General features: G+C 45.1%; 1 protein-coding gene across 5 annotated transcripts; it reads left to right on the top strand.

Moving 5' to 3' along the window:
* The first annotated feature begins 243 nt into the window (after window positions 1-243).
* On the top strand, window positions 244-22,648 carry HTATIP2 (HIV-1 Tat interactive protein 2). Of its 5 annotated transcripts, none has more exons than XM_051851896.2 (6): window positions 244-273; window positions 754-949; window positions 3,815-3,922; window positions 15,056-15,193; window positions 19,752-19,813; window positions 21,471-22,648. In XM_051851896.2, exons 2-6 carry the CDS (start codon window positions 755-757, stop codon window positions 21,694-21,696), a joined length of 729 nt encoding a protein of 242 aa, XP_051707856.2. In that variant the 5' UTR covers window positions 244-273; window position 754; the 3' UTR covers window positions 21,697-22,648. The 5 variants fall into 5 exon arrangements, with proteins under 5 accessions (XP_051707856.2, XP_008266990.2, XP_002709014.2 ...); XM_008268768.4 differs by having other exon boundaries at window positions 272-434; XM_002708968.4 differs by lacking the exon at window positions 244-273 and adding an exon at window positions 278-459.
* The last annotated feature ends 1,751 nt before the right edge of the window (window positions 22,649-24,399 follow it).

Here is a 24,399-nt window from a genome sequence, read left to right as displayed (position 1 = left end):
AGCTTGGGCGATCATCGAAGGTAAACCCCACAAAGGCTATGCCTGGGGCAGATGTGAGCTGACCCCGGTAGCGAGGAAGAAGGAGCCTGTGCGGGTCCTGGGGATTCCCAGAGTCGGGCACGAAGGCTCAGGGGCGATTGCCACCTAGAGCTGCGCACGTGCTGGGGCCATCGGCCCGCGCCGGCACCGGTCCCACGCGCCCTTGCCCAGGTCCCGCCCCAGTGGGCGGGGCGAGGCCGCGGCGCCGCGAAGTCACCCGGAAGACGAAGCCGGGTAGGCGAGGGCGTGGCCGTCGCTGACCGCTGGGCTGAGCCGCGGAGGGGTAGCTTCAGGAAGGACGGCTGCCCGGATGCGCGGGCCCGCGGCACTGGGCGCGGCGGCGAGCGCGCTGGTGGCCGCCTTGCTCCTGCTGCTGCGTGAGGACGCGGGGCCCGGTGCGGCCCCAGGGGACCCCGCCGGGTAGGGGACCGAGCCGGGCTCCCACACTCCCGCCGGGGCTGCGGCTGCTGTGCGGTCTAGAGGCCCGGTGGAGCCAGTCTAGTTGGTGGCGCCTGGGCGCACCCTGCAGGTCGGATCCCTTCCCAGGTGCCTGTTGGCACAGGTGCGGGGCCGCGCAGGTGACTCACCACTTTTCCCTTGGGCACCGATGAGGCGATGAACAGTATCTTCGGGACAAATAAACAGCCCTTATATCAGGGGTAAGAACGGGCCGGCCCTTCCTCAGTTCAGCAGCTGTCTCTGTTATTTCCCCAGCATGGCCGAGGCCGAGGAGCTGCCGAAGCTTCGGGAAGACTTCAGGATGCAGAACAAATCTGTCTTTATTCTGGGCGCCAGCGGGGAAACCGGCAAAGTGCTCTTGAAAGAAATCCTGGAACAGAGATTGTTTTCCAGAGTCACTCTTATTGGCCGGAGGAAGCTCACCTTCGACGAGGAAGCTTATAAAAATGTGGTGGGTATTTGAGCTGGGACCAAAAAATGTTCCGGCAATGATTCTGCCTGGTGAGCCCCTACTCTACTCCTGAGGGCTGAGCCGTGCGGGGCTAGTGGTGGAGACAGCCAGAGGTGGTCAGTCGGTGCCTGATTGATCTGTGACAGCCCCTCCTGGAAGCCTTGGCCAGGTTGTAGGCCCAGGCCAGCCTCGTTCCCACAACCCGTCTCTGGCCACTGCTCTATGTGGCCAGATCTAGCTTGTAAGGAGCGCTGTGCCAAGTCCAAAGAGTTCTCTTTGGTGGTTCATATTTGTACTGGATTCTAGAAATGGTCGTGTGACCGTGGCAGTTTTCTCAACTACTTTGCTTATTTTGTCGGCCTGTGCACTTCACATTGATGTGGTCAGTTCATCTGAAAATGCAGAATGCAACAGGTGTATGGAAATGACCAGAGGGCGTATTTTCGCTTGTTAAGAATTTTCCCTGCTTAGCTTCCCAGGCTTGTGTCTGTAAGTGGAATATCCACACTTATGGTGGATATACCAGTTTTCTATCTGGTGATAACCCCTGAATGTATGAAGAGTGAGCTCCATGGAGACCAGGTACTCTAAACTGGTTTGCTGAACAGCAGTGAATCCAGTAATATAGTGTGATCCTGAGATGCCACAACCGCAGGATTTGGCCCTGCCAATTTCACAGACATCCCAGATAAAAAGTGATCTCACAAATACATATCCTTGATTCCTTCAGGTCCATGTTCAGGTATTTTGCGAATGTCTTTGGTTCATCAGGTCTTTCCTGTTTAAAACAGACATTTTTGCTTAGGCTTCTGCAGATAATGTGCCGTCTTCATAATCTGGTTTGATGGACTATGTTAGATGCTCCTAGTATTTGGAACCTACCGTTGAAACCTTTGTTTTGAGAGTCAAGTTTTCGTGGCATGTATTTTGAGCAGGTGCTTTGTGAAAACGTGTGCTCTGGCAGCATTATGTAATTACCAGGAGAATTCTTTAGGAGGAATTGACGGTAGGGAAGGAAACCAACATTTTTGAACTTCTGGAAGACGGAATCTATCAGACTTTCATGTTTGAAGTTTTATAGCAAATCTTCATGGTTAGTTGGGGGTTCTTAAATTTCAGTGTGCATGAGATTTACTGTGGGAGCTTGTTAAAATACAGGTTCTGTTTCACCAGTATTGCTATGAGACCCAGGAATATGTGTGTTTATCTAGCACCCACTGACTGATTCTGATGCAAGTGGGTTCATGGATTGGACCAAAGGAAAGATTATCACCTACATTCTATACCTGAAAAAAAATTGAGTGATCACTAAGTTAGCCCCAATTACATGCCTTGTAAGTAGCAGGCCCAAGATTTAAACCTAGGTCTTAGAATCCAAACACCATCCCATCCCCACGTTATACTTGAGTGGTCTCTTTTTTGGTAGGCTACAGACAGATCTTTTATTTGTCCATAGAGAAATTGTAATTGAACCTAACTTTAGCAATCTAGTTAAACTTACAGGTACTGTGGACATTAAAGTTTGTGGGAAAATGGAATTAGAAGTGTATTTTGGTGCAAAAATGTTTTTAACACCATGCATAGTTTTTTCATAATATGCATTCTCCATGATTTTTTTTAAAGATTTATTGATCTATTTGAAAGTCAGTTATACAGAGAGAAGGAGAGGCAGAGAGAGAGAGAGAGAGAGTCTTCCATCTGCTGGTTCACTCCCCAGTTGGCTGCAATGGCTGGAGCTTTGCCGGTCCGAAGCCAGGAGCCATGATCATCTTCCGGGTCTCCCACGTGGGTGCCGGGGCCCAAGGACTTGGGCCATCTTCTATTGCTTTCTCAGGCCATAGCAGAGAGCTGGCTCAGAAGTGGAGCAGCCAGGACTCGAACCTGTGCCCACGTAGGATGCCAGCAATGCAGGCGGTTGCATTACCTACTATGCCATTGTGCCGGCCCCATCCATGATTTTTTTTAAAAAGATTTATTTAGTTGAAAAACAGCTACAGGATGAGGGTGAGGGAGAGGGAGAGAGGGTCAGAGAGGGAGGGAGAAAGACAGAGATCTCTAACATTCTTGGACTCACTTCCCAAATGGTTGCAACAGCCAATTCTGTGCCAGGCTGAAACCAGAAACCAGAAATTTTGTCCTGATCTCCCACCCAGGGGACAGGACCCAAGTACATGGGCCATCTTTTTTTTTTAAGGATTTATTTATTTATTTGAGAGGTAGAGTTACAGACAGTGAGAGAGACAGACAGAACTGTCTTCCATCCTTTGGTTTACTCCCCGAATGGCTGCAACAGCCGGAGCTACACCAGTCCGAAGCCAGGAGCCAGGTGCTTCTTTCTGGTCTCCCTTGTGGGTGCAGGGGCTCAGGGACTTGGACCATCTTCTCCTGCTTTCCCAGGTCACAGCAGAGAGCTGGATTGGAAGAGGAGCAGCCGGGACCAGAACCAGTGCCCATATGGGATGCTGGCGCCACAGGCGGAGGATTAACCTACTGCGCCACAGCGCCAGCCCCAAATCTTTTGCTGTCTTCCCAGTCACATTAGTAGGAAGCTGGATTAGAAGTGGAATATCCAGGACTCAAACCAGCATTCCAGAATGGGATGGCAGCATCACAAGTGGCAGCTTAACCCGCTCTGCCATAGTACTGGCATTTTGAAGACCTGTCATATGCAAGAGCTTAAAAAATGTTTGCATTGAAATCTGATACTACTTTCCATGAACTTTTTGAAGTACCCTAGAACATGTGCATTTTACTGCTTTTTGATTGGGAAAAATAAATTAGAAACATTTGATGTTATGTAGGCAAACCCTTCGGTAATGGTTTGTCGTTTATTCTTTAAATTAACACAGCTATTCCCTTGTCTAGAATCAAGAGGTGGTGGACTTTGAGAAGTTGGATGACTACGCTGCTGCCTTTCAAGGTCACGATGTTGGATTCTGTTGTTTGGGTACCACCAGAAAAAAGGCCGGGGCGGTAAGAAGCAATGTTCCCTTCCCCTTTTTGATGGCCAGTGATGTCCAGGAGCTGTTTCTTGCTCCCTCTTGGTCTTTCTGCCCATTGCAATGCTTAAGGCGGAAAAGCTCTGATTCTTGAAGATTCTCTGTGCTGCACTAACCTTTGCTGTCCTTTCAAGAGAAACTGATAAGTTCATCTTTCCTTCAGACTAATTCCTTCTTCAGTGCTGGAGACATGGAACATATTTGTATGATCTTCCCTCTTGTAAATATCATTGTCATTACAATAGCCCCTCACTAATTACTGAATAAAAGTAATTGGCTCATGCTGTTAGCAGTAGACTTTTTTCTCCCTTTTTTCCTTAATAAATGTTTGAAACTTGAAGCGTTCTCTCTCACTTGAGTGATTTGCTATTTTCATGCCAAGCTGTGAACTTCTGGGCTAGAAGATCAGAACACAGCGGCACGATTCAGCCATCCTCCAGGGATGACTCAGCCCGCAGCGCTGATTCAACCCCAGTGATGATTCAGTCTTCACTGACGCAAAACTCCTTTAAGCACATTTTATTTTCTTTTTAATAGTGTTCTAAATTGAGTCGGCTCCTGTCCAGAAATCATAGTTTACTATATAGTTATAAGCCCTAATTTATGGTGTAGATTCTGGGCAAATGCTAATACATCTTATTTAATTTATACTTATCTTTAGTGTCTCTCTCTAGCAGAACTCACTTGCTGGAGCTGAATGTGTCTGTTAAATATGCAGAATCCTGTTTCTGCCATAGGCGCTTGGCATTGGGTTATGAATAAGGCTGGTGCATCTGAATCTTTAGGGGAGCTTAGGGTTAGAAGCTATGATTTATACCAGCTGAGCAGGTGGGCTCAGCTGAATTTCTGCGGGCCTTGTGGAGTCCAAAAAATAAATTCTGTTTATCCTTTCAGTTGAGGTGTGTTTTCGTAGCATGTCCACCTTGGAACACAGTGTGGTGTTAAGTTCTGTGCTGGGAACTGTGGAGTGTAGAGAAGTTGGATTTGCCCAGGAATTGGCACAGCATCTCTGTTAGAAAGGGTCACGTTCCTACTCACCAGCTGGTACAGTCTTTTCTGTCCTAGAGACAATCACAAGCCATGTGCCCTCCAAAGGCATCCAAAACTTTTGTCCTAGTACACTGCAGGTTTCACAGTCTCAACTGCCAACCTGACTTTGGTGGTGACTCAGCAAAATAAAATACTGCATTAGGCATAGATCAGTTGATTTTCATGACATAAGGCAAATCTCATTGTAGAGCACTCCAGGGAAGAGTCCAAATTACATTCAAACTGTGTAATGCAATTTCCCGAAGAAGAATTGAGTGTCTTCATGATCCAGAATGTATTTTTTAAAAAAAATAGGATTGTTTCCCCACCTCTCAGGCTCCTCAGTACCTTTTGTTCCCCTTTAAAATCCATTTGAAAAGATAAAAGCAATGAATGAGTAAACCAGGTAAAAGGCTAGAAGCCAAGCTGTCTCATCAGAGAGTCAGGACTTCAGTGATCTAAGAGGTAGTGACAGAAAGTAAGCTGACACGGTCTGGGAGAGATCTTCTTTTTTTTTTTTTTTTTTTTTTATGAAACTAATCGGGGTTGGGTGCAAAATAAAATTTGGAAGCTGTGATAACTTTGGGCAGTTTAAGCGGTCAAAAACAATGAAACCCAGTCATTTGCAACAAGATGGAGGAATCTGGAAAATATGCTGAGTGAATTAAGCCAGTCCCAAAGGGACAAATATCATATGTTCTCCCTGATCGGTGACAACTAACTGAGCACCAAAGAGGAAACCTGTTGAAGTGAAATGGACACTGTGAGGAACAGTGACTTGGGCCGGCGCCTTGGCTTACTAGGCTAATCCTCCGCCTTGCAGCGCCGGCACACCAGGTTCTAGTCCCGGTCGGGGTGCCGGATTCTGTCCCAGCTGCCCCTCTTCCAGGCCAGCTCTCTGCTATGGCCCGGGAGTGCAGTGGAGGATGGCCCAAGTGCTTCGGCCCTGCACCCGCATGGGAGACCAGGGAGAAGCACCTGGCTCCTGGCTTCGGATCAGCGCGATGCGCTGGCTGCAGCGCGCTGGCCACAGCGGCTTGGAGGGCGAACCAACGGCAAAAGGAAGACCTTTCTCTCTCTCTCTCTCTCTCTCTCTCACTGTCCACTCTGCCTGTCAAAAAATAATAAAAAATAAAAAAAAAATCTGTTAAAAAACAAAAACAAAAAAACAGTGACTTGATCAGCTCTTGTCTTGACTGTTGATGTACAATGTAATACTTTATCCATTTTACTATTTTTTTTTTTTGTTCTAGTACTATTGGTTGAACTCTGTAATTAACACACAATTATTCTTCGGTGTTTAAATTTTAACTGAAAAGTGATCACTGTTAAATATAAGAGTGGGAATAAGAGAAAGAGGAGATGTACAATTTGGGACATGCTCAATCGGACTTGCCCCAAATGGTGGAGTTAGAAACGTGCCAGGGGATTCCAATACAATCCCATCAAGGTGGCATGTACCAATGCCATCTCACTAGTCCAAGTGATCAATTTCAGTTCACAGTTGATCACACTGATAGGTCTAAGAGTCAAAGGGATCACACAAACAAGACTAGTGTCTGCTAATACTAACTGATAGAATCAAAAAGGGAGAGAACGATCCAACAGGGGAAGCGGGATACACAGCAAACTCATAGAATGGCAGATATCCTAAACAGCACTCTGGCCTCAGAATCAGCCCTTAAGGCATTCGGATCTGGCTGAAGAGCCCATGAGAGTATTTTAGGCATGGAAAGCCAAGGCACTCTGGGAAAAAAAAAAAGAAGACCTAAATGAAAGATCTCTGCTAGTGAGATCCCAGTGGAAAGAACGGGGCCATCAAAGAAGGAGGTACCTTTCTCTGAAGGGAGGAGAGAACTTCCACTTTGACTATGACCCTGTCTGAATAAGATCGAAGTCAGCGAACTCAAAAGGCTTCCATAGCCTTGGCAACTCATGACTAGAGCCTAGGGAGATTACTGACACCATAAACAAGAGTGTCAAATTGTTAAGTCAACAACAGGAATCACTGTGTACTTACTCCTCATGTGGGATCTGTCCTTAATGTGTTGTCCAGTGTGAAGTAATGTTATAACTAGTACTGAAACAGTATTTTACACTCTGTGTTTCTGTGTGGGTGCAAACTGATGAAATCTTTACTTAATATATACTAAATCAATCTTCTGTATATAAAGATAATTGAAAATGAATCTTGATGTGAATGGAATGGGAGAGGGAGCGGGAGATGGGAGGGAAGTTATGGGGGGGAGGATAGCAATTGTAATCCATAAAGTGTACTTTTGAAATTTATATTTACTAAATAGAAGTTAAAAAAAAAAAAAAAAACTTTGGGCAGTTTAAAAGAGAAGACAGCTCATCAGAGGCTAGGTTGCAAGAGTTGCTGGGAAGGTCATTGTGGATTTCCAGACTCCTGCCAGGTGTTCTTTAGAGGCGCTCACCTGCAGCTCATCAGATGGGTACTGCAAATCTGGTAGCAAGCCTAGTGTCATTCCGTAGCTGGTTTGTAACTGCAGCACCCTAGATTTTGCTTTTGCAACCCGAGTTTCCAATAGAGAAACTGCAAGAACTCCAGAGTTTCTACTTCAGTGTCTAGATCTCCCAGGTTACTGCTCTGTGGTCTTCAGTGCATTAATTTGCTGAGGCCTTCATAACAAAGTCCCATAACCTGGATGGCATAAGCAACAGAAATGTACGGCCTCACGGTTCTAGGGCCTGGACGTCTGAGCTGAAGTTGTCTGTAGGGTTGGCTTCTTCTGAGAGCCAGGAGAGAAAGGTTAGTTCAGTTCTCACTCCTTCTCTGTGTCTCCTCTTTCTCCGTGCCTCTTCACATGGTGTTTTCCCCGTGTGTGTGTGTGTGTGTGTGTGTGTGTCCACATTTCCGCTTTTAGAAGAGCACCAGTCATAATGGATTAGGGGCCACCCTCCTCACTGTGGCCCCATTTTAACTAATTACAGTGATCCTGTACAGTAATCCTGTTTCCAAATAAGGTCACACTCTGAGGTACTAGGTGGTTGGGACTTCAACATAGACTTTGTCTGTCTACTTAGATTTCTACTTAAAAGTCTGTCTACTTAGATTTCTGTTGAAAATGGTGCTTAGATAGGTGGGTGAGCTTTCTAATCTTCATTTCACATTCAGAAGCCATAGTTGTTGAAACAGTGCAGTGGCTTCCTGATATGGCCCTGATCCAGATCTACTGGATCTAAATCTGAGATTGGAGTCTGTATTTTTAGCAAGCTTCTTGGGAAATCCAGATGCAGCCAGCCCTGTTCTTCTTGCTGTACCTGCTTTCGGGAGGGCCTTACCTGCTGTTTTTCTGGGTACTGTAGTTGTATATGTTCTTCAACTTGCTTTAGTGAGTAACTTATATGCTAGGGAAGGTTGACGTACCCTTTGAAAACCAGATCTACGTTGACCTTGAGTGAAGAGCAAAAACTTAAGGATACCACTCAAAAACAATGTGTTTCTCCTTTGTGTTAAGAAAAGGATTTGGTTGGGAGTTTGATAGGGTTTCTCCATCTCCTTACCCGTTCAGAGTGGGCTCCAGCAGTCTGGGTTCTTAGATTCTGTTGGATGGATGTGTCAATAATGTGAAGAAAGAATGCAACTGCTGTAGTATTTGTTAGACTAAAATAGAGTCTCATGGCTTCTGGTTGTAGTGATAGACTCTTCTAATCTGGGAGTTTGCAACTATAACTTGTGGGCCAAATACTGAGCAGCACCTATTTGGCCTGTGAGCTAAGGGCAGTTTACTATTTTTAAAAGATTAAAAAATTCCAAGAATAATATATGTCATGCCATTTGAAAATTTAAGAAATTTAGATTTTAGTATCCATAATTAAACCTTCATTGGAATATAGCTATGTGCATTACCCTACATATTATCTATGGCTACTTTTTGTGCTATAATGCTAACATGCTCATTACAGAAGCTTCCAATGCTGAAAGTATTTACTATCTGATCCTTTACAGAAACAGTTTCTCCATTCCTCTTCTAATGTCTGTTGTTTCTGATGTCTAGGAGGGAGCTTGTGAAGTAGCAAGGACCCAGGTCAGGGGTGAGGAACCTTTTTTCTGCCAAGCGCTGTTTAGGTATTTCTAACGTCATCTAACATCGGGCCATACCAAATGATCAACCTAAAAATTGACCTGCTATAGATTTATTGAATTTTGAGTCCCACCTACAGTTGCTTTAGTAAGGCCAGAGTGGAGGCCAGACGTTTCCCACTCCTGACCTAAATGACTCAGGGGACTCAGATCACAGGCTCTATTTGGATGCCAAGTAGCTGGGGAACTTGGGTATGATGGTTAGCTTCTGTGAACTGTGCCTCCTTGTCTTTTGAAAGCAGAGGTGGCCACTACAAATTCCCTTCCAACTGCAAAATTCTTTGATTCAGCAAAACAGAGAGAAGTATTCCCCAAGTGGAAAAACTTCTAATGTAGAGATTGACCCAGGAATCCTCAATATCTGATTTTATTTTTCTACCCAGAGCTCTTTCCCTGACCTAGATCCTTCCCTGCTACAGTACCTCAAATATAGTGGTACCCTCCAGGACACAGATGGGGTCTCAGCTGATGCCGTTGGTTGGTTGTCAGCATGTCTGTTTTCTGGTCTAATTTATGGTCAGAATGAAGCAGAAATGTGGCTAAGTGGGTCCATTTACAGAGTGATAGATCCTTCCTCCTTAGAGAAGGACTCCATGACCTTGAGTCATTGGGCATGGTTTGTTGTCCTATCAGTCAGCTCTGAAACACCTTGTTAGGGTGAATTGTTCTGAAGTGCTGTTCTGAGTTTTCAGGCATTGGTAAAGAAGAGAAGAGGAAATACTTAATAGCTTTGGATTTTAACAAGACTTAAAATACGAATAACTGGGGAATCTGACTTCCTGGAGGTTTGTGGAGCCTGTGTAGATATCTCTGCTTAGTACATTGTGTTTATTTTGAGTGTGTATTGGGAAGGATTTCATCAATTCCTTTCTCTGGAAGAAACTCTGATTAGAGTAGAACACACCTGCTATGTAATCATTAAGCCATGATAAACCTGATGGACTTTGTGTTCTTTTTTCTGGCCATATATGGTTAGGGAAAGTAAGTACAGTTTTGCTGAAAACTGTTTCTGAAATACAGAGTAGTGTGTTTTAGTTCGTTTTTCTATTGTTTTTTAATTTGAGCTATTGGAAAACAGGGCAGGGCATTAATAAGATTTTAAAGATCGCTCCCTCCATCTATAAATGGAAACTGCTTTACTTCAAAGAAAGTGTGTGTCGATAGCTCCTAGCCAGTCAACCAGGACCCTTGCTTAAGTTCCATTTCTAAGTCCTTGAAAGCCGTTGACCCTTTTGCTTTTGAATTTCATTCAGCAGCTAAAAGGCCATGCCATCAGGGTGAGGGAAGTGAAATTCAAAATTTAGTGGGCTTGGAAAAACGCGTATCTATAATCAGCTTGAGGGCTCAGAGGATTTGTGAAATCGTTTTGGATTAGCAGCCATTGATTGCTAATAAAACAATATTTAGCTTTGTCCAGAGAACAGCAATGGAGAAAGGTATGGGCACCTTGTCAACGGGGCCCATTGAGCAGGGATGATGGGTAAGTGTGGGGGTCTCTGTGGCGGCGTGGGTGCTCGTCCTTCAAGGAGCGGTTGTCAGCCGCCGGCGAGGCCGGTGAAAGGAAGGACGCCAGAGGCTGATGGCTGGGGGGGTATTGATGTGCCTTAGCTGACTAATCAGATTGAAAAAGGCCCATGGTATTTATGTCACTTTAATTTTCATCAAACAATTGGAGACGACAGCACTCTATTAAGGAGAGGTTGATCCAGAACTAAAGCCAAATAAATTAGGGTCTCAGTTTAATCAAATTATCCCTTTACTGGCTCTAGGATTAAGTGAGGGAGACAGCGTCGGTCTAGAGACTTGTGATTGGTTGAATCTTTCCCTTATTTTTAAAGAAGCCGATGAAAGAAAACGCATTTTTGCAGCAACAACTATAATAATCCTTCTAAGAACTTGTGCTAAAAGAACAACAAAAATCACAGAAATTATTTCACTAGTTAACCATGTGATTTTATTGTGAATAGCAAACCTATTATTAAAAATTAGAGTTCTGGTGAATTGGAGGAGAAGAAATAGAGATGGAAGAGAAATTTGTTGTGTTTTAGAATTTTTCTACATAGTTTTGGGTTGTTTTTCTTGGCATACTTTCAGCACATTTAAAGTTTCATTTTAGAGAAAGACTCAAGAAGAATCACTCCTCTCTCACTCTCTCTCTCTCTCTGTCTCCAGGATGTGTTGAATATTAAAATTACTTTTCTTCACATTGAGTTACAAAGCAACAACCTGAATTTGAACCAGGTTGGAAGACAGGTTAGCCAAGTCAATTATTTAAGCTCAAACGTCAGCGTGTATAACACAAAAGGAAAAGGTGATGGTTCGTGGGACAGGAGATAAATTTATTTTACCTAAGGTAAGGCAGAAAAATAGCACTGCGCTGCAGGTAGTAGATGTGGTTAAAAATGTACTGGTGAGTGACGAGAAAGGAGGCTGTAGGGGGCTTTCAGGGTAAGGGTAATGCTCTAGTTCCTGTCTGGGAGGTGGTTGCAGAAGATGTCACTTTATGAAAATCTATCAAGCTCTGCGTTTATAATGTGCATACTTTTTTTTTTTTTTTTTTTTTTTTTGACAGGCAGAGTGGACAGTGAGAAAGAGAGACAGAGAGAAAGGACTTCCTTTCAGTTGGTTCACCCCTCAATGGCTGCTGTGGCCAGCACACTGTGGCTGGCGCATTGTGGCCGGTGCACCACGCTGATCCAAAGCCAGGAGTACTTCTGGTCTCCCATGCGGGTGCAGGGCCCAAGGACTTGGGCCATCCTCCACTGCACTCCCTGGCCACAGCAGAGAGCTGGCCTGAAAGAGGAGCAACCGGGACAGAATCCGGTGTCCTGACCAGGACTAGAACCTGGGGTGCCAGCGCCTCAGGTGGAGGATTAGCCTATTGAGCCGTGGCCAATAGGCTAATATGCATACTTTTACAATCTACTTCATTGCAAAACAAAAAACATGCTGGACCTGTTGTTTTAAAATCGCATTTTTTGGGTGGGGGTTTTTGCTGCTCTAGCAAATTACAAATTACCACAAACTTAGTGTTTTAAAAACACAGATTTATTATCTTACAGTACTACAGGTTAGGAGTCTTCTGCGAGTTATCACTAGGATAAAATCAAGGTGCTGATCGGGCCTGTTCCCTATTGGAGGCTCCAAGAAAGAACCCACTTCCTCACCATCTCCAGCACCTGCAGCTGCCTGCATTCCTTGGCCCACAGTTCGATTTCTCCATGTTCTGGGCCAGCCCTCTTCACATGGCATAACTCTAACCTCTTCTGCTTCAATCCTCCATTTTCAGGGACCCCTCTGGATATGTGGGGCCTTCTTGTGTGATCTAGAGTGATCTCCTTATGTTAGGGTTGGTTGATTAGCAACTGTAATTCCCCTTTGCCAGGTAACCTTTTTGTAGTCATTTTTATCATTATAGCAGGAGATCAAAAGGAACATGAGTGGGAGGAAAGAGCCCTCCTCAAGGCCTCAAGAATCTGGAGTTCTGCTCTGCTCTGCTGCTTCCCAGCTGGCAGTTCACTGGGCCTTATCTCCCGTCTATACATGAGGGAGATCGACCCGATACCCCCTGAGGTCCCTCCTAACGTCTATGAAAGATATACATCACCACACCAAATAGAGCATTTAGAATCAGGAGCTGCCACAGAGACAGTTGTAAATTAAAAAGGTCACTGGGGAGGGACAGGTGTCTGGCACAGTGCTGAAGATGCCATTGGAGCACCTGCATCCCATATTAGAGTGCCTGGGTTCGAGTCCCAGCTCCACGCTTAATTCCGGCTTTCTGCTAATGTGCACAATAGGAGGCAGCAGGTGATGGCTCAGGTAGTTGGTCCATCACACATATTTCAGAGACCTGGATTAAGTTCCTGGCTCCTGACTTCATCCTGGCCTAGCCCTGGCTTTGTGGGCATTTGAAAAGTAAGCCAGTGGATGGGAGTGCTCTCCCTTTCTCTCTCTCTCTCTCTCTATATATATATATGTGTGTGTGTGTGTGTGTGTGTGTGTATACATATATATGAATATAAGCATATATAGATTAAAAAATCATCAGGCAGTAGTCCAGTCTTCATATTTGGAATCCCACACTGTAAGACGTCATTATATAGTTTTGTCACTTAGTGTCAGTAGACTTTAAACTTCTCTTCAGTTGTCTCAAGTTTGAGGATGCCACAATTTATAGTGAGCCCAGGAAGCTGTTACTCCGTAGAATTCCCTGCTCTGGGTTCTTCAGTTAGGCCCTGGACATGAATCTTCATCCTGTCGTTTCTGTCATCCTTTTCACTCCTGCTTTCACTGCATCTTAGTTCTGTGTATGTGTGTGTGTGTGTGTGTATGTTTTCCTGACTAGATTTGTCTTTTCTCAGCTTTGTTGGACTTTCATTCATTTAAGTATTTTTGGAGCACCTACCACGTTCTGGGCACGTGCAGATGCTGCCGTGTGATTCAGAAGACAGAGCTAGCCACCAGCCTCACTGGACTGAGTCTAGACCGGGGCTCTGTGCTCATTTTTTATTATAAACCCATGAGTACGAACATTTGAGGATGGGTTCCTTACTAATGTGTAAGGTATGTTGTATAGTATACCCCCAAATTGGGAAACTGAATATATTTTGTTCTCTTAGTACGGGTGTAGGGAATGGCCAGCCCACTGACAGTATAAGGCCCACAAAATCATTTCATCTGGTCTCGCCAGGGCAGCTGCAGGTGGAACTTGAAATTCAATGAATCTATAGCCAGCTATTTTTTTAAGATTTTTTTTTTTTATTTATTTGAAAGGCAGATTTACAGAGAGGCAGAAGGAGAGAGAGAGAGAGAGAGAGGGAGGGAGAGAGAGGTCTTCCATCTGCTGATTCACTCCCTAGGTGTCCGCAACGGCCAGAGCTATCCCGATCTGGAGCCAGGAGCCAGGAGCTTCCTCTGGGTCTCCCACATGGGTGCAGGAGCCCAAGAACTTGGGCCATCTTCTACTGCTTTCCCACACCACAGCAGAGAGCTGGATTGGAAGTGGAGCATCTGGGATTTGAACTGGCACTCATGTGGGATGCTGGCACTGTAGGTGGCAGTTTTATCCACTTCGCCACAGTGCCAGCCCCTTTGGCAGGCTAATTTTTAAGATAATTTTGGGAGCCAGCATTGTGGTGTAATCAGTAAAGCTACTGAGATACCAGCATCTGATATGGGCACCAGTTCGAGTCCCAGCTGCTCCACTTCCAATCCAGCTCCCTGCTAATGTGCCTGGGAGATCAGTGGAAGTTGGCCCAAGTGCTTGGACCCCTGCACCCACACACCCTTGTGGAAAATCTGGATGGAGCTCCAGGCTCTTGGCTTTGGCCTGACCCAGCCCATTGCTGTTTTGGCCATTTGGGGAGTAAACTGTGAATGGAAGATCTCTCTCTGTTTCTCCTACTCTCTCTGTAACTCTTTCGCATAAAGAAATAAATCTTTAAAAAAGGGGAGGGGGATGATAACTTTGTATGGCATACAAATGATGTTGTAAATATTCAGAGTGCCTTTGGCAATAAAAAGATTCCACACCCCTGTCTTAGTGTCTGGGCAGCGTCCCTAGCCATGCTTTGAGACCCTGGAGGAGTTGACCTAGAAGAGAAGACAGAGAGAAGGTTGTAAGACCATAAAATTATTAAAAGACAAATGTGTAACTGAACGCGGTTTCCCAGCTTGATCGTATGGTTCCCCTGGCTGCGCACAGTTTTGTATAGTGTGTGTTTCAGTGCCATCGTCCTTGCTTTGTCATTGCCGTTTGCCTTGCTGCTGAAGCTTCTGTGTCTATCCGGAGGACTGTACTTGGAGCATTTCCCAGGGTCTTCGTCTGTCTTTCGTGTCTTGCTCGGATGCATTTTATTTAGATCCTCTCTTCCCCTTGGCCTCCCAGACTGCCACCCAAGCTGAGTAGCAATCTTTAAAATAAACTTGCAGCTTTTTGGAAATAACTCACATCCTTTTCCCCCTCAGGAGGGATTTGTTCGTGTCGACCGAGATTATGTGCTGAAGTCTGCAGAGCTGGCAAAAGCTGGAGGGTGCAAACATTTCAACTTGCTGTCTTCTAAAGGAGCTGATAAGTCGAGCAATTTTTTATATCTACAAGTTAAGGTTTGTGCATGTTTCCAGCTTTCATAACTGTAGAGAACCCGGCCAACTGGCAGTTCTGAATATTAGAGTACTGTGTAATACCAACAATCTGTAAATGTGTTATGCATTTTTCTAGCTATAGGGACTGTTCCTTCAGGAATATATTCAGTAAGTGGGAGTTATTTGAAAGATAATTTCCCATGTCTTTCCCCTTATTAATTAAGCAGTAACCAATGGAATGAGGTGCGGCAGCTCTGGCCAGTGTGGCATCTTAGCACTGGAAGAGACTGGGAGACAGTGATTCTTAAACTTTTCCCTCAGTTGCCCTAACAGCTGACAGGAATATTTCAGTTTCCTGTAGATCCTGGGACAGCTAAGCTGAAGCAGTCTGCTAGGTACAAGCTTAACTTCCTTGAGTCTTCTGTTTTATCTTAAAAGGAAATCCATGTACATTTTACATGAGTATACATTCAGTACTGTACATGCTGTTAACATACCCGTGTTCGTTTCAATAAACATAAACATAAATCCCATGTTTATTTTATTAAGAGGATTCCATTGACTTACCTTCAGGATGAATCAGTGCTGAAGGAGTGCAGGCCAAGGCTCTGCTTTGTGTGGCTCCTGGTGCACCCCCAGTGCCCTTAGTTTACAAAGCAGGGCCTCAGAGGGCACTCCGCTGACGACTTCCAACATGAAATCTTTTTACACAAGGTCTCCAGCTTCTGCTCCAGTATCTGCAGCAGTAGGGAGTTGCCACTTGTGAAAACCTCCTCACCTTGCTCAGATCCACTTAAAGGCCTCCAGTTGAAATGCATCATTCTATATTTGAATTGTTATCAGTTCTGCATTTTAAAACAACAAAAACAAGTGTAATCCTTTTTTTTCCTGCCTGTAGTCTTTAACATATTTGGAGATTGTAATTGCTTTAATTGTCTTTTTCCCAGTCATAAGTCCTTGCACTGTTCGTTATTGGTTCCTATTTCTACCCCCTTCTTCACCCTTCCTCACTTTGTTAAGGGCAAATGTCACAAAGATGTACCAGAATTGTAGTGAATTTACTACTTTTCATGTCCTGGACACCATACCTTGATACCTCTTTTTTTTTTTTTTAAGTGAGATTAAGAGAGTGACCATTTTAGTAAATATCTTTTATCAGTTTGCTCATGATAAGTCTGTGATAATGTAAATTTTTAGAACTTTTCCACATGGCTTACAGCTGAGTCATATCTTTCCTATCCTAAGATGGTATTTTGTGCCAGGTAAAGATCAGGGAGCCACTGATGAAGTTAAATCAAGAATGGAACAGTTTAATTTTTAGAGTTTAGAACAGTACTGAAAGGAAAAGTATCTGTTTGTCCAAATACGAATGGAGGTTCTGAGAAATGTTATCAAGTAGGATTTTTGTTCTCACTGCTAGCATAATAAAAATTCATATCTTTTTGGAAAGAAAATATATTTTTTCATCTTTAAGAATAAAGACACAACAGCCTACTCATTGGGCCATAATACTGATTCAATTGAATAAAAAGAATAATATCTGGCATTCATTGAGTAAGGCAGTACTCTTTTTTTATCTGTGAGGGAGATGGAGAGAGACAGAGATTGCCCGTCTATTGGTTCACTTCCTAAATGCCCACAGTGGCTGGGATTGGGCCAGGCTGAAGCCAGAAGCCTGGAATGTAATCCAGGTCCCCCATGAGTGTAGCAGAGACCCAAATACTTGAACAATCACCACCTGCTTCCCAGGACACACATTAGCAGGAAGCTGACATCAGGAGCAGAGCCAGGTCGAACCCAGGTACTCCAACGTGGAGTGCAGGTGCTCCAATGACTTCTTAATCTCTACACCAATGGCCCACCCCCAGGTAGTGTTCTGAGGCCTTTGATGTGCATGTGTGTGGAAACTGAGGTACCATGAAACTAAGATCACCAGCTAGTCAGTGGCCTAGCTAGGATTTCAACGCAGGCACTGTGATTCCAGGACCCAGCAGAAGGACCTGGCACAGTACCTGGGCCACGACAGAGACTCAGCAAATCCTTAGCAAGGCCAGGAAAACAGAAAGAGACCTCTCCATTCGCTAAAGTTGACCTGCTTTTCCAACTGTGCTGGGTTATGCATTAGACTAATTAAAAGAACAGCAAGCCAGATGAATATTGAGCAATCTTCCCTCCTGAATAATGCATCGTCTCCTGCATGTAACAGTCTTAGTATTTATCTCCGATGTTCTCAGTCTCCTTATGGGTGAACTCGCCTCCTCGCACCTGGGCGTAGAAAGTCCTGCATTCTTTAGGAACAGTTACTGTACTCAACAACATTTCAAGCTGCCTTCATTGTGGGCCAGCTGTGGGGAGAAGCAGTCACATCCTTTTATGGGCTTCCTGCTGGTGCTGTGGGGAGAGATGCTGGGGTATGGAGCCCAGAGTGCTGGGGTGTGTTCTGTGCCCTCAGAGTCTGCTCTGTCGGGGAGGACACCACCTTCCAGAGTATGTGATCTTTTGTTATTGCATATAGTCCTTGACCTCAAAGATCTTTAAATCCGCTTGTAATAGGGGATCCCCAAAGGCATCCCCAAATTCAGTAGTGTGCTACAGGGCTCACAGGACTCAGTATATAGTCATTCTCACAGTGCTGATGCATTACAATGAAAACATAAAGCAAAGGGAGAAGGGCATGGTGTGAGTCTGGAGGAGAGTGGATGCAAGCTTCGACGAGACCTCCTCTCCCTCTCTCAACTCTGTTTGCACAGGCTGAGCCCATTTTCTCCAGCGTGAATACTGTCTACCAGAGAAATTTGCCCGAGCCCAGGATTAAGTCACAAAGGTGCACCCAGGCAGGCAAACATTGCAGAGCTTCAGAAAGAAAGCAGCATAAACCACACTGTAGGCACCAGCTCTTCAGGCACAGTGACATTCTCCTTGTCAGCCAGGGAATGGTGGGAGCACTCCTGAAATCCAAGTTCCCAAACCCGTGCTCAAGGGCCAGTCATGCAGGCAGTCTCAGCTTGCTGCGGTAACTCCTACACACACTGCTGATAGAATCAAAACACATCATTGTAAAAAGCTAATCAAGAAGTGCATTTCTACATAAACCTAGTCAGTGATTGTTAGTAATAGCACGCTACTAGAATGATAGCCATCAGTTGATGAATGGATGAGTAAGATGTGGTACATCCATGCAGTGAACTATTACTCAGCTGTGAAAAGGAATGCTACATGCTACAATGTGGATGAACCTTGAAAACATTAAAAACATTATGCTGGAACATTATGCTCAGAGAGGCAGTCACAAAAGGCCATAAATTATATGGCTCCATTGATAAGGAATGTCCAGAATAGACACAACTGTGCACACAGAAGGTAGGTTAGTGCTTGGCGAGGTCCTGGGGAGGAGATGGGGAGTGACTGCTAATGGGATGGGATTTTTTTTTAGGGTGATAGAATGTTTTAAACTTAGATTATGGTGAAGAGTGTACAACTCTGTCCATATACTAAAATCCACTGATTAAAAAATTTAAAAGATGTTTAAAAATAAGCAGCTAAGGTTATGTGATCTGGCAGGCTAGGGCCATGTGAATGTGGGAACAGGCCAGGAGGAAGGAGGAATGCCTGCCTCTGGCTGTCGACTGGCAAGGCCTTCTGAGGGGCTTGCAGCCTGCGTTCCCCTGGCATTTCTGGCTATGCAGACACATTGCATGAACAATCATGGGTTGCTTACCGACTCAGTTTAAAGCAGCATCTGGATGTAATCTCATTGTCTTTTGAACTTCCGTGGGGTTTGCTAAGTGAGACATTGGGGCCAGGGTTGTGGTACAGCAGGTTAAGCTGCCGCCTACAACACCAGCATTCCTTATGAGTGCTAGTTCAAGTCCGGCTGTTCCACTTCTGATCCAGCTCTCTGCTATTGCATCTGGGAAAGCAGAGGAAGATGGCTCAAGTCCTTGGGAGCCTACACCCACGTGGGAGACACCCCGCCCCGCCCCCCCGTGGAGTTCCTGGCTCCTGATTTCAGCCTGGCCCAGCCTATGTCATTGCGGTCATTGGAGGCGTGAACTAGTAGATGAAAGATTTCTCTCTCCTTTTCAAACTCTGGTTTTCAAATCAATCAATCAATCAATCGATCTTTTTTTTTTTTTTTTAAAGAAGTGAGTGGCACAGAGGGTCTGTGGGTTTTAGACACACCAGAACTATCTATAAGCCAAAAAAAGGCTGATGTCTGCTAGCCTGCTTTGTTAACCTGGATTAAAGGGAGGGTATTCTGTCATGATTGATCTACTAATGTATCATGTACCCTCACTGGATCTTGCCAGTGTTCATGAAATGAGAGGCCCAGCGATGCTGCCATTCACTCTTTCAGAAGATCCTATAAAAACACTCCACACAGCAGGACTGAATGATCTCTTCCTTTTTTAATATCTCTGACTCTTTGGAATCTAAGATTTTTGATAAAGATATTTATGAGTTTTGAGACCTAAGGAAGCAGATTATCTTCAGAACCCTAAATGATTTTCCCTTAAGATTAACCTAAGTGTGCTGGTCTCAATTAAATACTAAAAATGTGGGTTTTTTTTCTTAACAGGGGGAAGTGGAGGCCAGAGTTGAAGAATTAAACTTCGATCGTTACTCAATATTTAGGCCTGGGTAAGTATTGTTACTGCTGGAGAGTATTCTGTGGCGTATCAGTCCCTAGGAGCTCATGTTCCTTTTGGAGAGGCTGACATCTGAGGTATTATTGTAAGATATGAAAGAAATAGGCGAGAGGTGGGTTGCCTCTCTGAAGGACCCACCCCTTGGCTTTGAAAGAACAGGTCAGTGGTGGTACCAACTGCAGAACAATTCAGAAATTCCTGGATGGCACCGGCTACCTTCTTTTGAAACATTGTCTTCCTGTACCACCGTATCAGCTTGGGCTGCCATGATGGAGTCCACAGACCAAGTGGCTGAGGCAACAGAGATGGATTTTCTCAGTCTGGAGGCTAGAGTCCAGGATCAGGGGCCTGCCAGTGTTGCTCTCGGGGGAAGCTTTTTCCCTCACTGGCAGATGGGTGCCTTCTGTCTGTGTCTTCACCTGGCAGTTGTTGGTATATTGAGTGTATCCCTCAAAGGCTCACATTGGAAGCCTCGTCTCCAGAGTGGCAGGGTGCAGGTGGTGGAAGATGGGTCCTGGATCAGGTGTTTGGTGTGATGGTTAAGACCCTGCTTGGGGTACCTGCATCCCGAATCAGAGTGCCTGGATTCAAGTCCTGTCTCCCCTTCCAATTCTAGCTTCCTGCTAATGTGCACCTTGGGAGGCAGCAGATCATGGCTGAAGTAGATGGGTCTCTGACACCACATAGGAGGACCTGTTGGAGTTCCAGGATTGTGGCTTTGGCCTAGCCCTATCCTAGCTGTTGTGGTGTTTGGGGAGTGAACCAGTACATGGGAGATTCTCTCTCGCTTACTCTGGCTCTCTGTCTCTGTATGTCTGCCTTTCAAATAAATAAATAAAAATTAAAAAAGGATATGAGATCTAGTTAAGTATCATTAGGGTGGGGGCATGACCCTAGGAAGGGATTAATTCAAGTATTTGGGGACTGTATGAGTTCTCAGCAGAGTGGGTTGTTAGAAGGGAGCCTGGCGGTTCCCTTGAATATTTCTTCTGTGTGCATTACTTGCCACTCTTTTTTCTTTCTTTCTTCCTTTTTTTTTTCTTTTTTAAGATTTACTTATTTATTTGAAAGGCAGAGTTAGAGAGAGGGAGAAACACACAGAGAGAGGGATTCCACTCTCTAGTTCACTCTCCAAATGGCTGCAACCAGGCTGAATTCCAGAGCCAGGAACTCTCTCCAGGTATCCCACATGGGTGGCAGAAACCAAGCACTTGGGTCATTGTCCTCTGCTTTTCCAGGTGCATTAGCAGGGAGCTGGATCAGAAGTGGAGCAGCCCGGCCTCCCCAGTTTGAGCTGCAGCACCATAGGCAGTGCCACTATGGCTGCCCCTCCTCGCCACTCTTGCATGCACTCCGACCATTGTGACTCCATCCGCCATGACGGGCCCTCACCAGGTCTGAGCAGATGCTGGTGCTGTGCCCTTAAGCCTTCAGAAATGTGAGCTAAACAAACCCTTTATTATCAACTAGCCAGCCTTAGGTATTTTAAGAGCAATACAAAATGAGTTAAAAGAGACATCATTTAACCTCAGTTACCCCTCACATTGGCAGTTGGGGCTCAACATACAAGTTTTAGTTGAACCCAGAGCACCCGATATGGTCAGAATGCAAGTTACCATCTCCTCCTGTTTTTTTTTTTTTCTCTTTAGAGTTCTGTTATGTGACAGGCAAGAATCTCGCCCAGGTGAATGGATGGTTAGGAAATTCTTTGGTGCCTTACCAGAATCCTGGGCCCGTGGGCAATCTGTGCCTGTGGTGACCGTGGCTAGAGCAATGCTTAACAACATGGTGAGACCGAGCGACAAGAAGATGGAACTTCTGGAAAACAAGGGCATCCACGACCTGGGGAAGGCCAATGGCTCTCTCAAGCCATGAGCACAATGGAGAAACACTTTGCACTATAAACCCCACACCCAGCACCACATTGGTAATTTCAGGGTCTGAAGAAAAGTCAGCATGCCTCAACTTTGTTGTTTATTCTGGGACACTCAGAGCCAATCAGGACACGATCGTGCTCCGCCCCACTGGTTCAGAGCCCAGCTGGACATGCAGCTCACCCAAGGAGCTTTGGAAGAAGAGAGATTCCTAGGCTCTATCTTAAGCCTTCCAGATCAGAAGTTCTGGGACGTGGACACCAGAATATGTGCTTTCCTTTTGCTAAAACTGCTGCTGGTGGTTCTGACGTCGCTGGTTGGGAGACCAGCTTTGAAACACTTGCCTGCAGAGTCACAGCAGCAGTCTCTGATGGACCAGAGATGAGCTCTGTTCTAAAACGGGTGACATTGTTGTCTCTGAGTTACCCAGGTGCTAATGAACCATAGAGCATTGTGTAAGTGAACATTGTGCCTTTACTACTGCTTTGGAAAATATAATAAAAGTTAGAGCTAAGCTTATATAATTCAAGGGGAAAATGAAAAAGAAGAATAAATGGACAAATCTTAGGTGCTGCTTCAATTGTTTGAAAATGTCCAAGTATTCGTGGTGAAAGAATAGCAATTAATGTTTATTAAGTGCTTGCTAAGTTTTATCTTTACATGTGTTAGCTGTATGTTAACCTTCAAACCGTCCATACTGTCATTAACCTCGTATCTTAAATGGGGAAACAGGCTCTTTGTAGTCAGCTTTCTTGCCCAAGGGCCAAAGCTGAAAACATCGCTGGGAAATGCCGGTCAGGGGTCAGGATTCTAACCTAGATCAGCCTGATTGCATGGCTTCTGCTTTTATGTACTCTGCAAGAGCACCTTGTATCTGGGTATTTTCCAGTGACTCCAGTTAATTGTTAATACAAGTTGTGGATGAATAAAATTGGAATATTTGGGTTTCTCCATTGGTCTGAGAGCCTTCTAATTAATAACAAAATGTTCTCATAGTCAGGTCCTAGCTCTGTTCCAATCCAGCTTTCTTCTAATAGGTACCCAGGGAGGCAGCAGGTGATGGCTCCAGCATTTGGGTCACTGTCACCCACATGGGATCCTGGGACTGAATTTAGGCTCTTGGCTTTGGCCTGGTCAGCTCCGGCTGTTGGGGATATTTGAGAAGTAAACAAGCAAATTAAAATTTCTCTTTTCCTGGCTCTCTGCCATTCAAATAAATAAAAATTTAAACATGTAAAACCATGGCAACAGAAAGGACCATGCAGAAGGAAGAATGAACAGTAAGAGGAGCACACAGTGCTGATTTCCATCATGAACAAAGGATGATGGTGAAACTTGTCTTAGCTTCTGTGCTGGGGGAGGCAAAGTGATTTGAGTGACTCAGTCAATTGCAGAGTCTGCAGTATGTCAAGTACATTTATAGCATCAAAGGAGGATAGAGGTATATATATTCTTAAAAGGGAGAGGATATTCCCCATGTCAGTCCTCCAGAGAAAGAGGCATACTCTAGGGCAGGCTGGGGTCCTGGAATCAGTTGTAATAAGCAGATGGGACACTTTCCTCCTACCCACTGGGGTTCCCTAGTGGCTGGATTTTCAAGAGCCTAAGTGGGTCCCAGTGCTGACAAACGTGGTCTCCAGGAAAAGAGGCAGCTGATGGGGGTGCCCCATGAGCATATGCTGAGACCGGTGGCCAGTTTTAACGTATTTCCTTACCCACAAACCTTCAGGCAGGTATCGTTCAATCCTCCAGTCTAATATCAAAAGTGAAGTGGGATGATGGAAAAGGGTCTGTGTTCATCTTTGCAGTGTGGAGAAAAGCAGCCCACTCCTGGGGCCCACCCGGTGGTGAGAGGTGAGCTTCAAGGGACAAGATTCTGGTCCACTCAGCCCTCCAGGCTGGGCGTGACTTCTACTTAACATTGGTGACCTGGTTGTCACTGAGTCAGCAGGTTTCCCCTCGCATGCAACACGGAGATGAGCCTGGCTGGATGAGTTCGTTTTGGAAATACAAAGGGAAAAATTCGATGGGCCCTGAATGCGTTCTTGAATTTACTCAGCAAACACCGAGTACTGCCTGTGTGCCAGGCACTAGGGCTACGTCAGTGAACAAAGCTCTTATCCAAGGGAGCCGGCAGATGCTCTGGCACTGTCATAGAAAGTAAAGGGGCTTCACAAAGGTGGTGGGAAAGTGGAATGAAGAGTTTGCATTTGGGTGCAAAAAGATTTTGAAATCCATGTTTAGTGTTTTCCTATGATGCATTTTTCTAAGCACTATGAAAAACTTTTTTGCACCAAAAAGTCATTTTGACGGTTCAACGTGGCCTCCAGGAGTTCCCAGTTAAGGGAGAGAGTGCATTCAGAACAGTCAGCCATAACACAAAAGCATCGCTTTCTTTATGGGCCAGGCCGCGTGATAATGTGACATATGGCCTTTTACCTCATCGTGGAAACAATCGAGCTAAAAAACGGTACGTGCTCTTGGAATAACAGTGGAAGCTATTTTTAGAAATGGTGGTCTCCGGAAAGACACTCCAGTTAGACCAAAGGAGGACCACCCATTTGCAGTGTTCAGTCCCCTCCTCACTTGAGTTACTCAGGGCAAGCCCAGGACCTGCGAAACCTGTGTCTGCACCGGGCTTCCTCCGCCACCAGAGGGCGCTGAGGGGTGGTCGCTCCTCCACAAAGCGCTCATCCTAGGAAAC

This window comes from Oryctolagus cuniculus, chromosome 1 (genome assembly GCF_964237555.1).
Source record: "Oryctolagus cuniculus chromosome 1, mOryCun1.1, whole genome shotgun sequence".
NCBI lineage: Eukaryota > Metazoa > Chordata > Mammalia > Lagomorpha > Leporidae > Oryctolagus > Oryctolagus cuniculus.
Note: the sequence above shows the minus strand (reverse complement) of the source record. Positions and strands in the feature narration are given on the sequence as shown.

What these genes read in the sequence shown, in the direction of transcription:
- HTATIP2 (XM_002708968.4), top strand. Translation starts at nt 350, where the DNA reads ATGCGCGGGCCCGCGGCACTGGGCGCGGCGGCGAGCGCGCTGGTGGCC. An exon ending in CCAGAAAAAAGGCCGGGGCG is followed by an intron (nt 3,923 to 15,055) that starts GTAAGAAGCAAT and finishes TTTCCCCCTCAG; the next exon opens with GAGGGATTTGTTCGTGTCGA. An exon ending in TTTTATATCTACAAGTTAAG is followed by an intron (nt 15,194 to 19,751) that starts GTTTGTGCATGT and finishes TTTTCTTAACAG; the next exon opens with GGGGAAGTGGAGGCCAGAGT.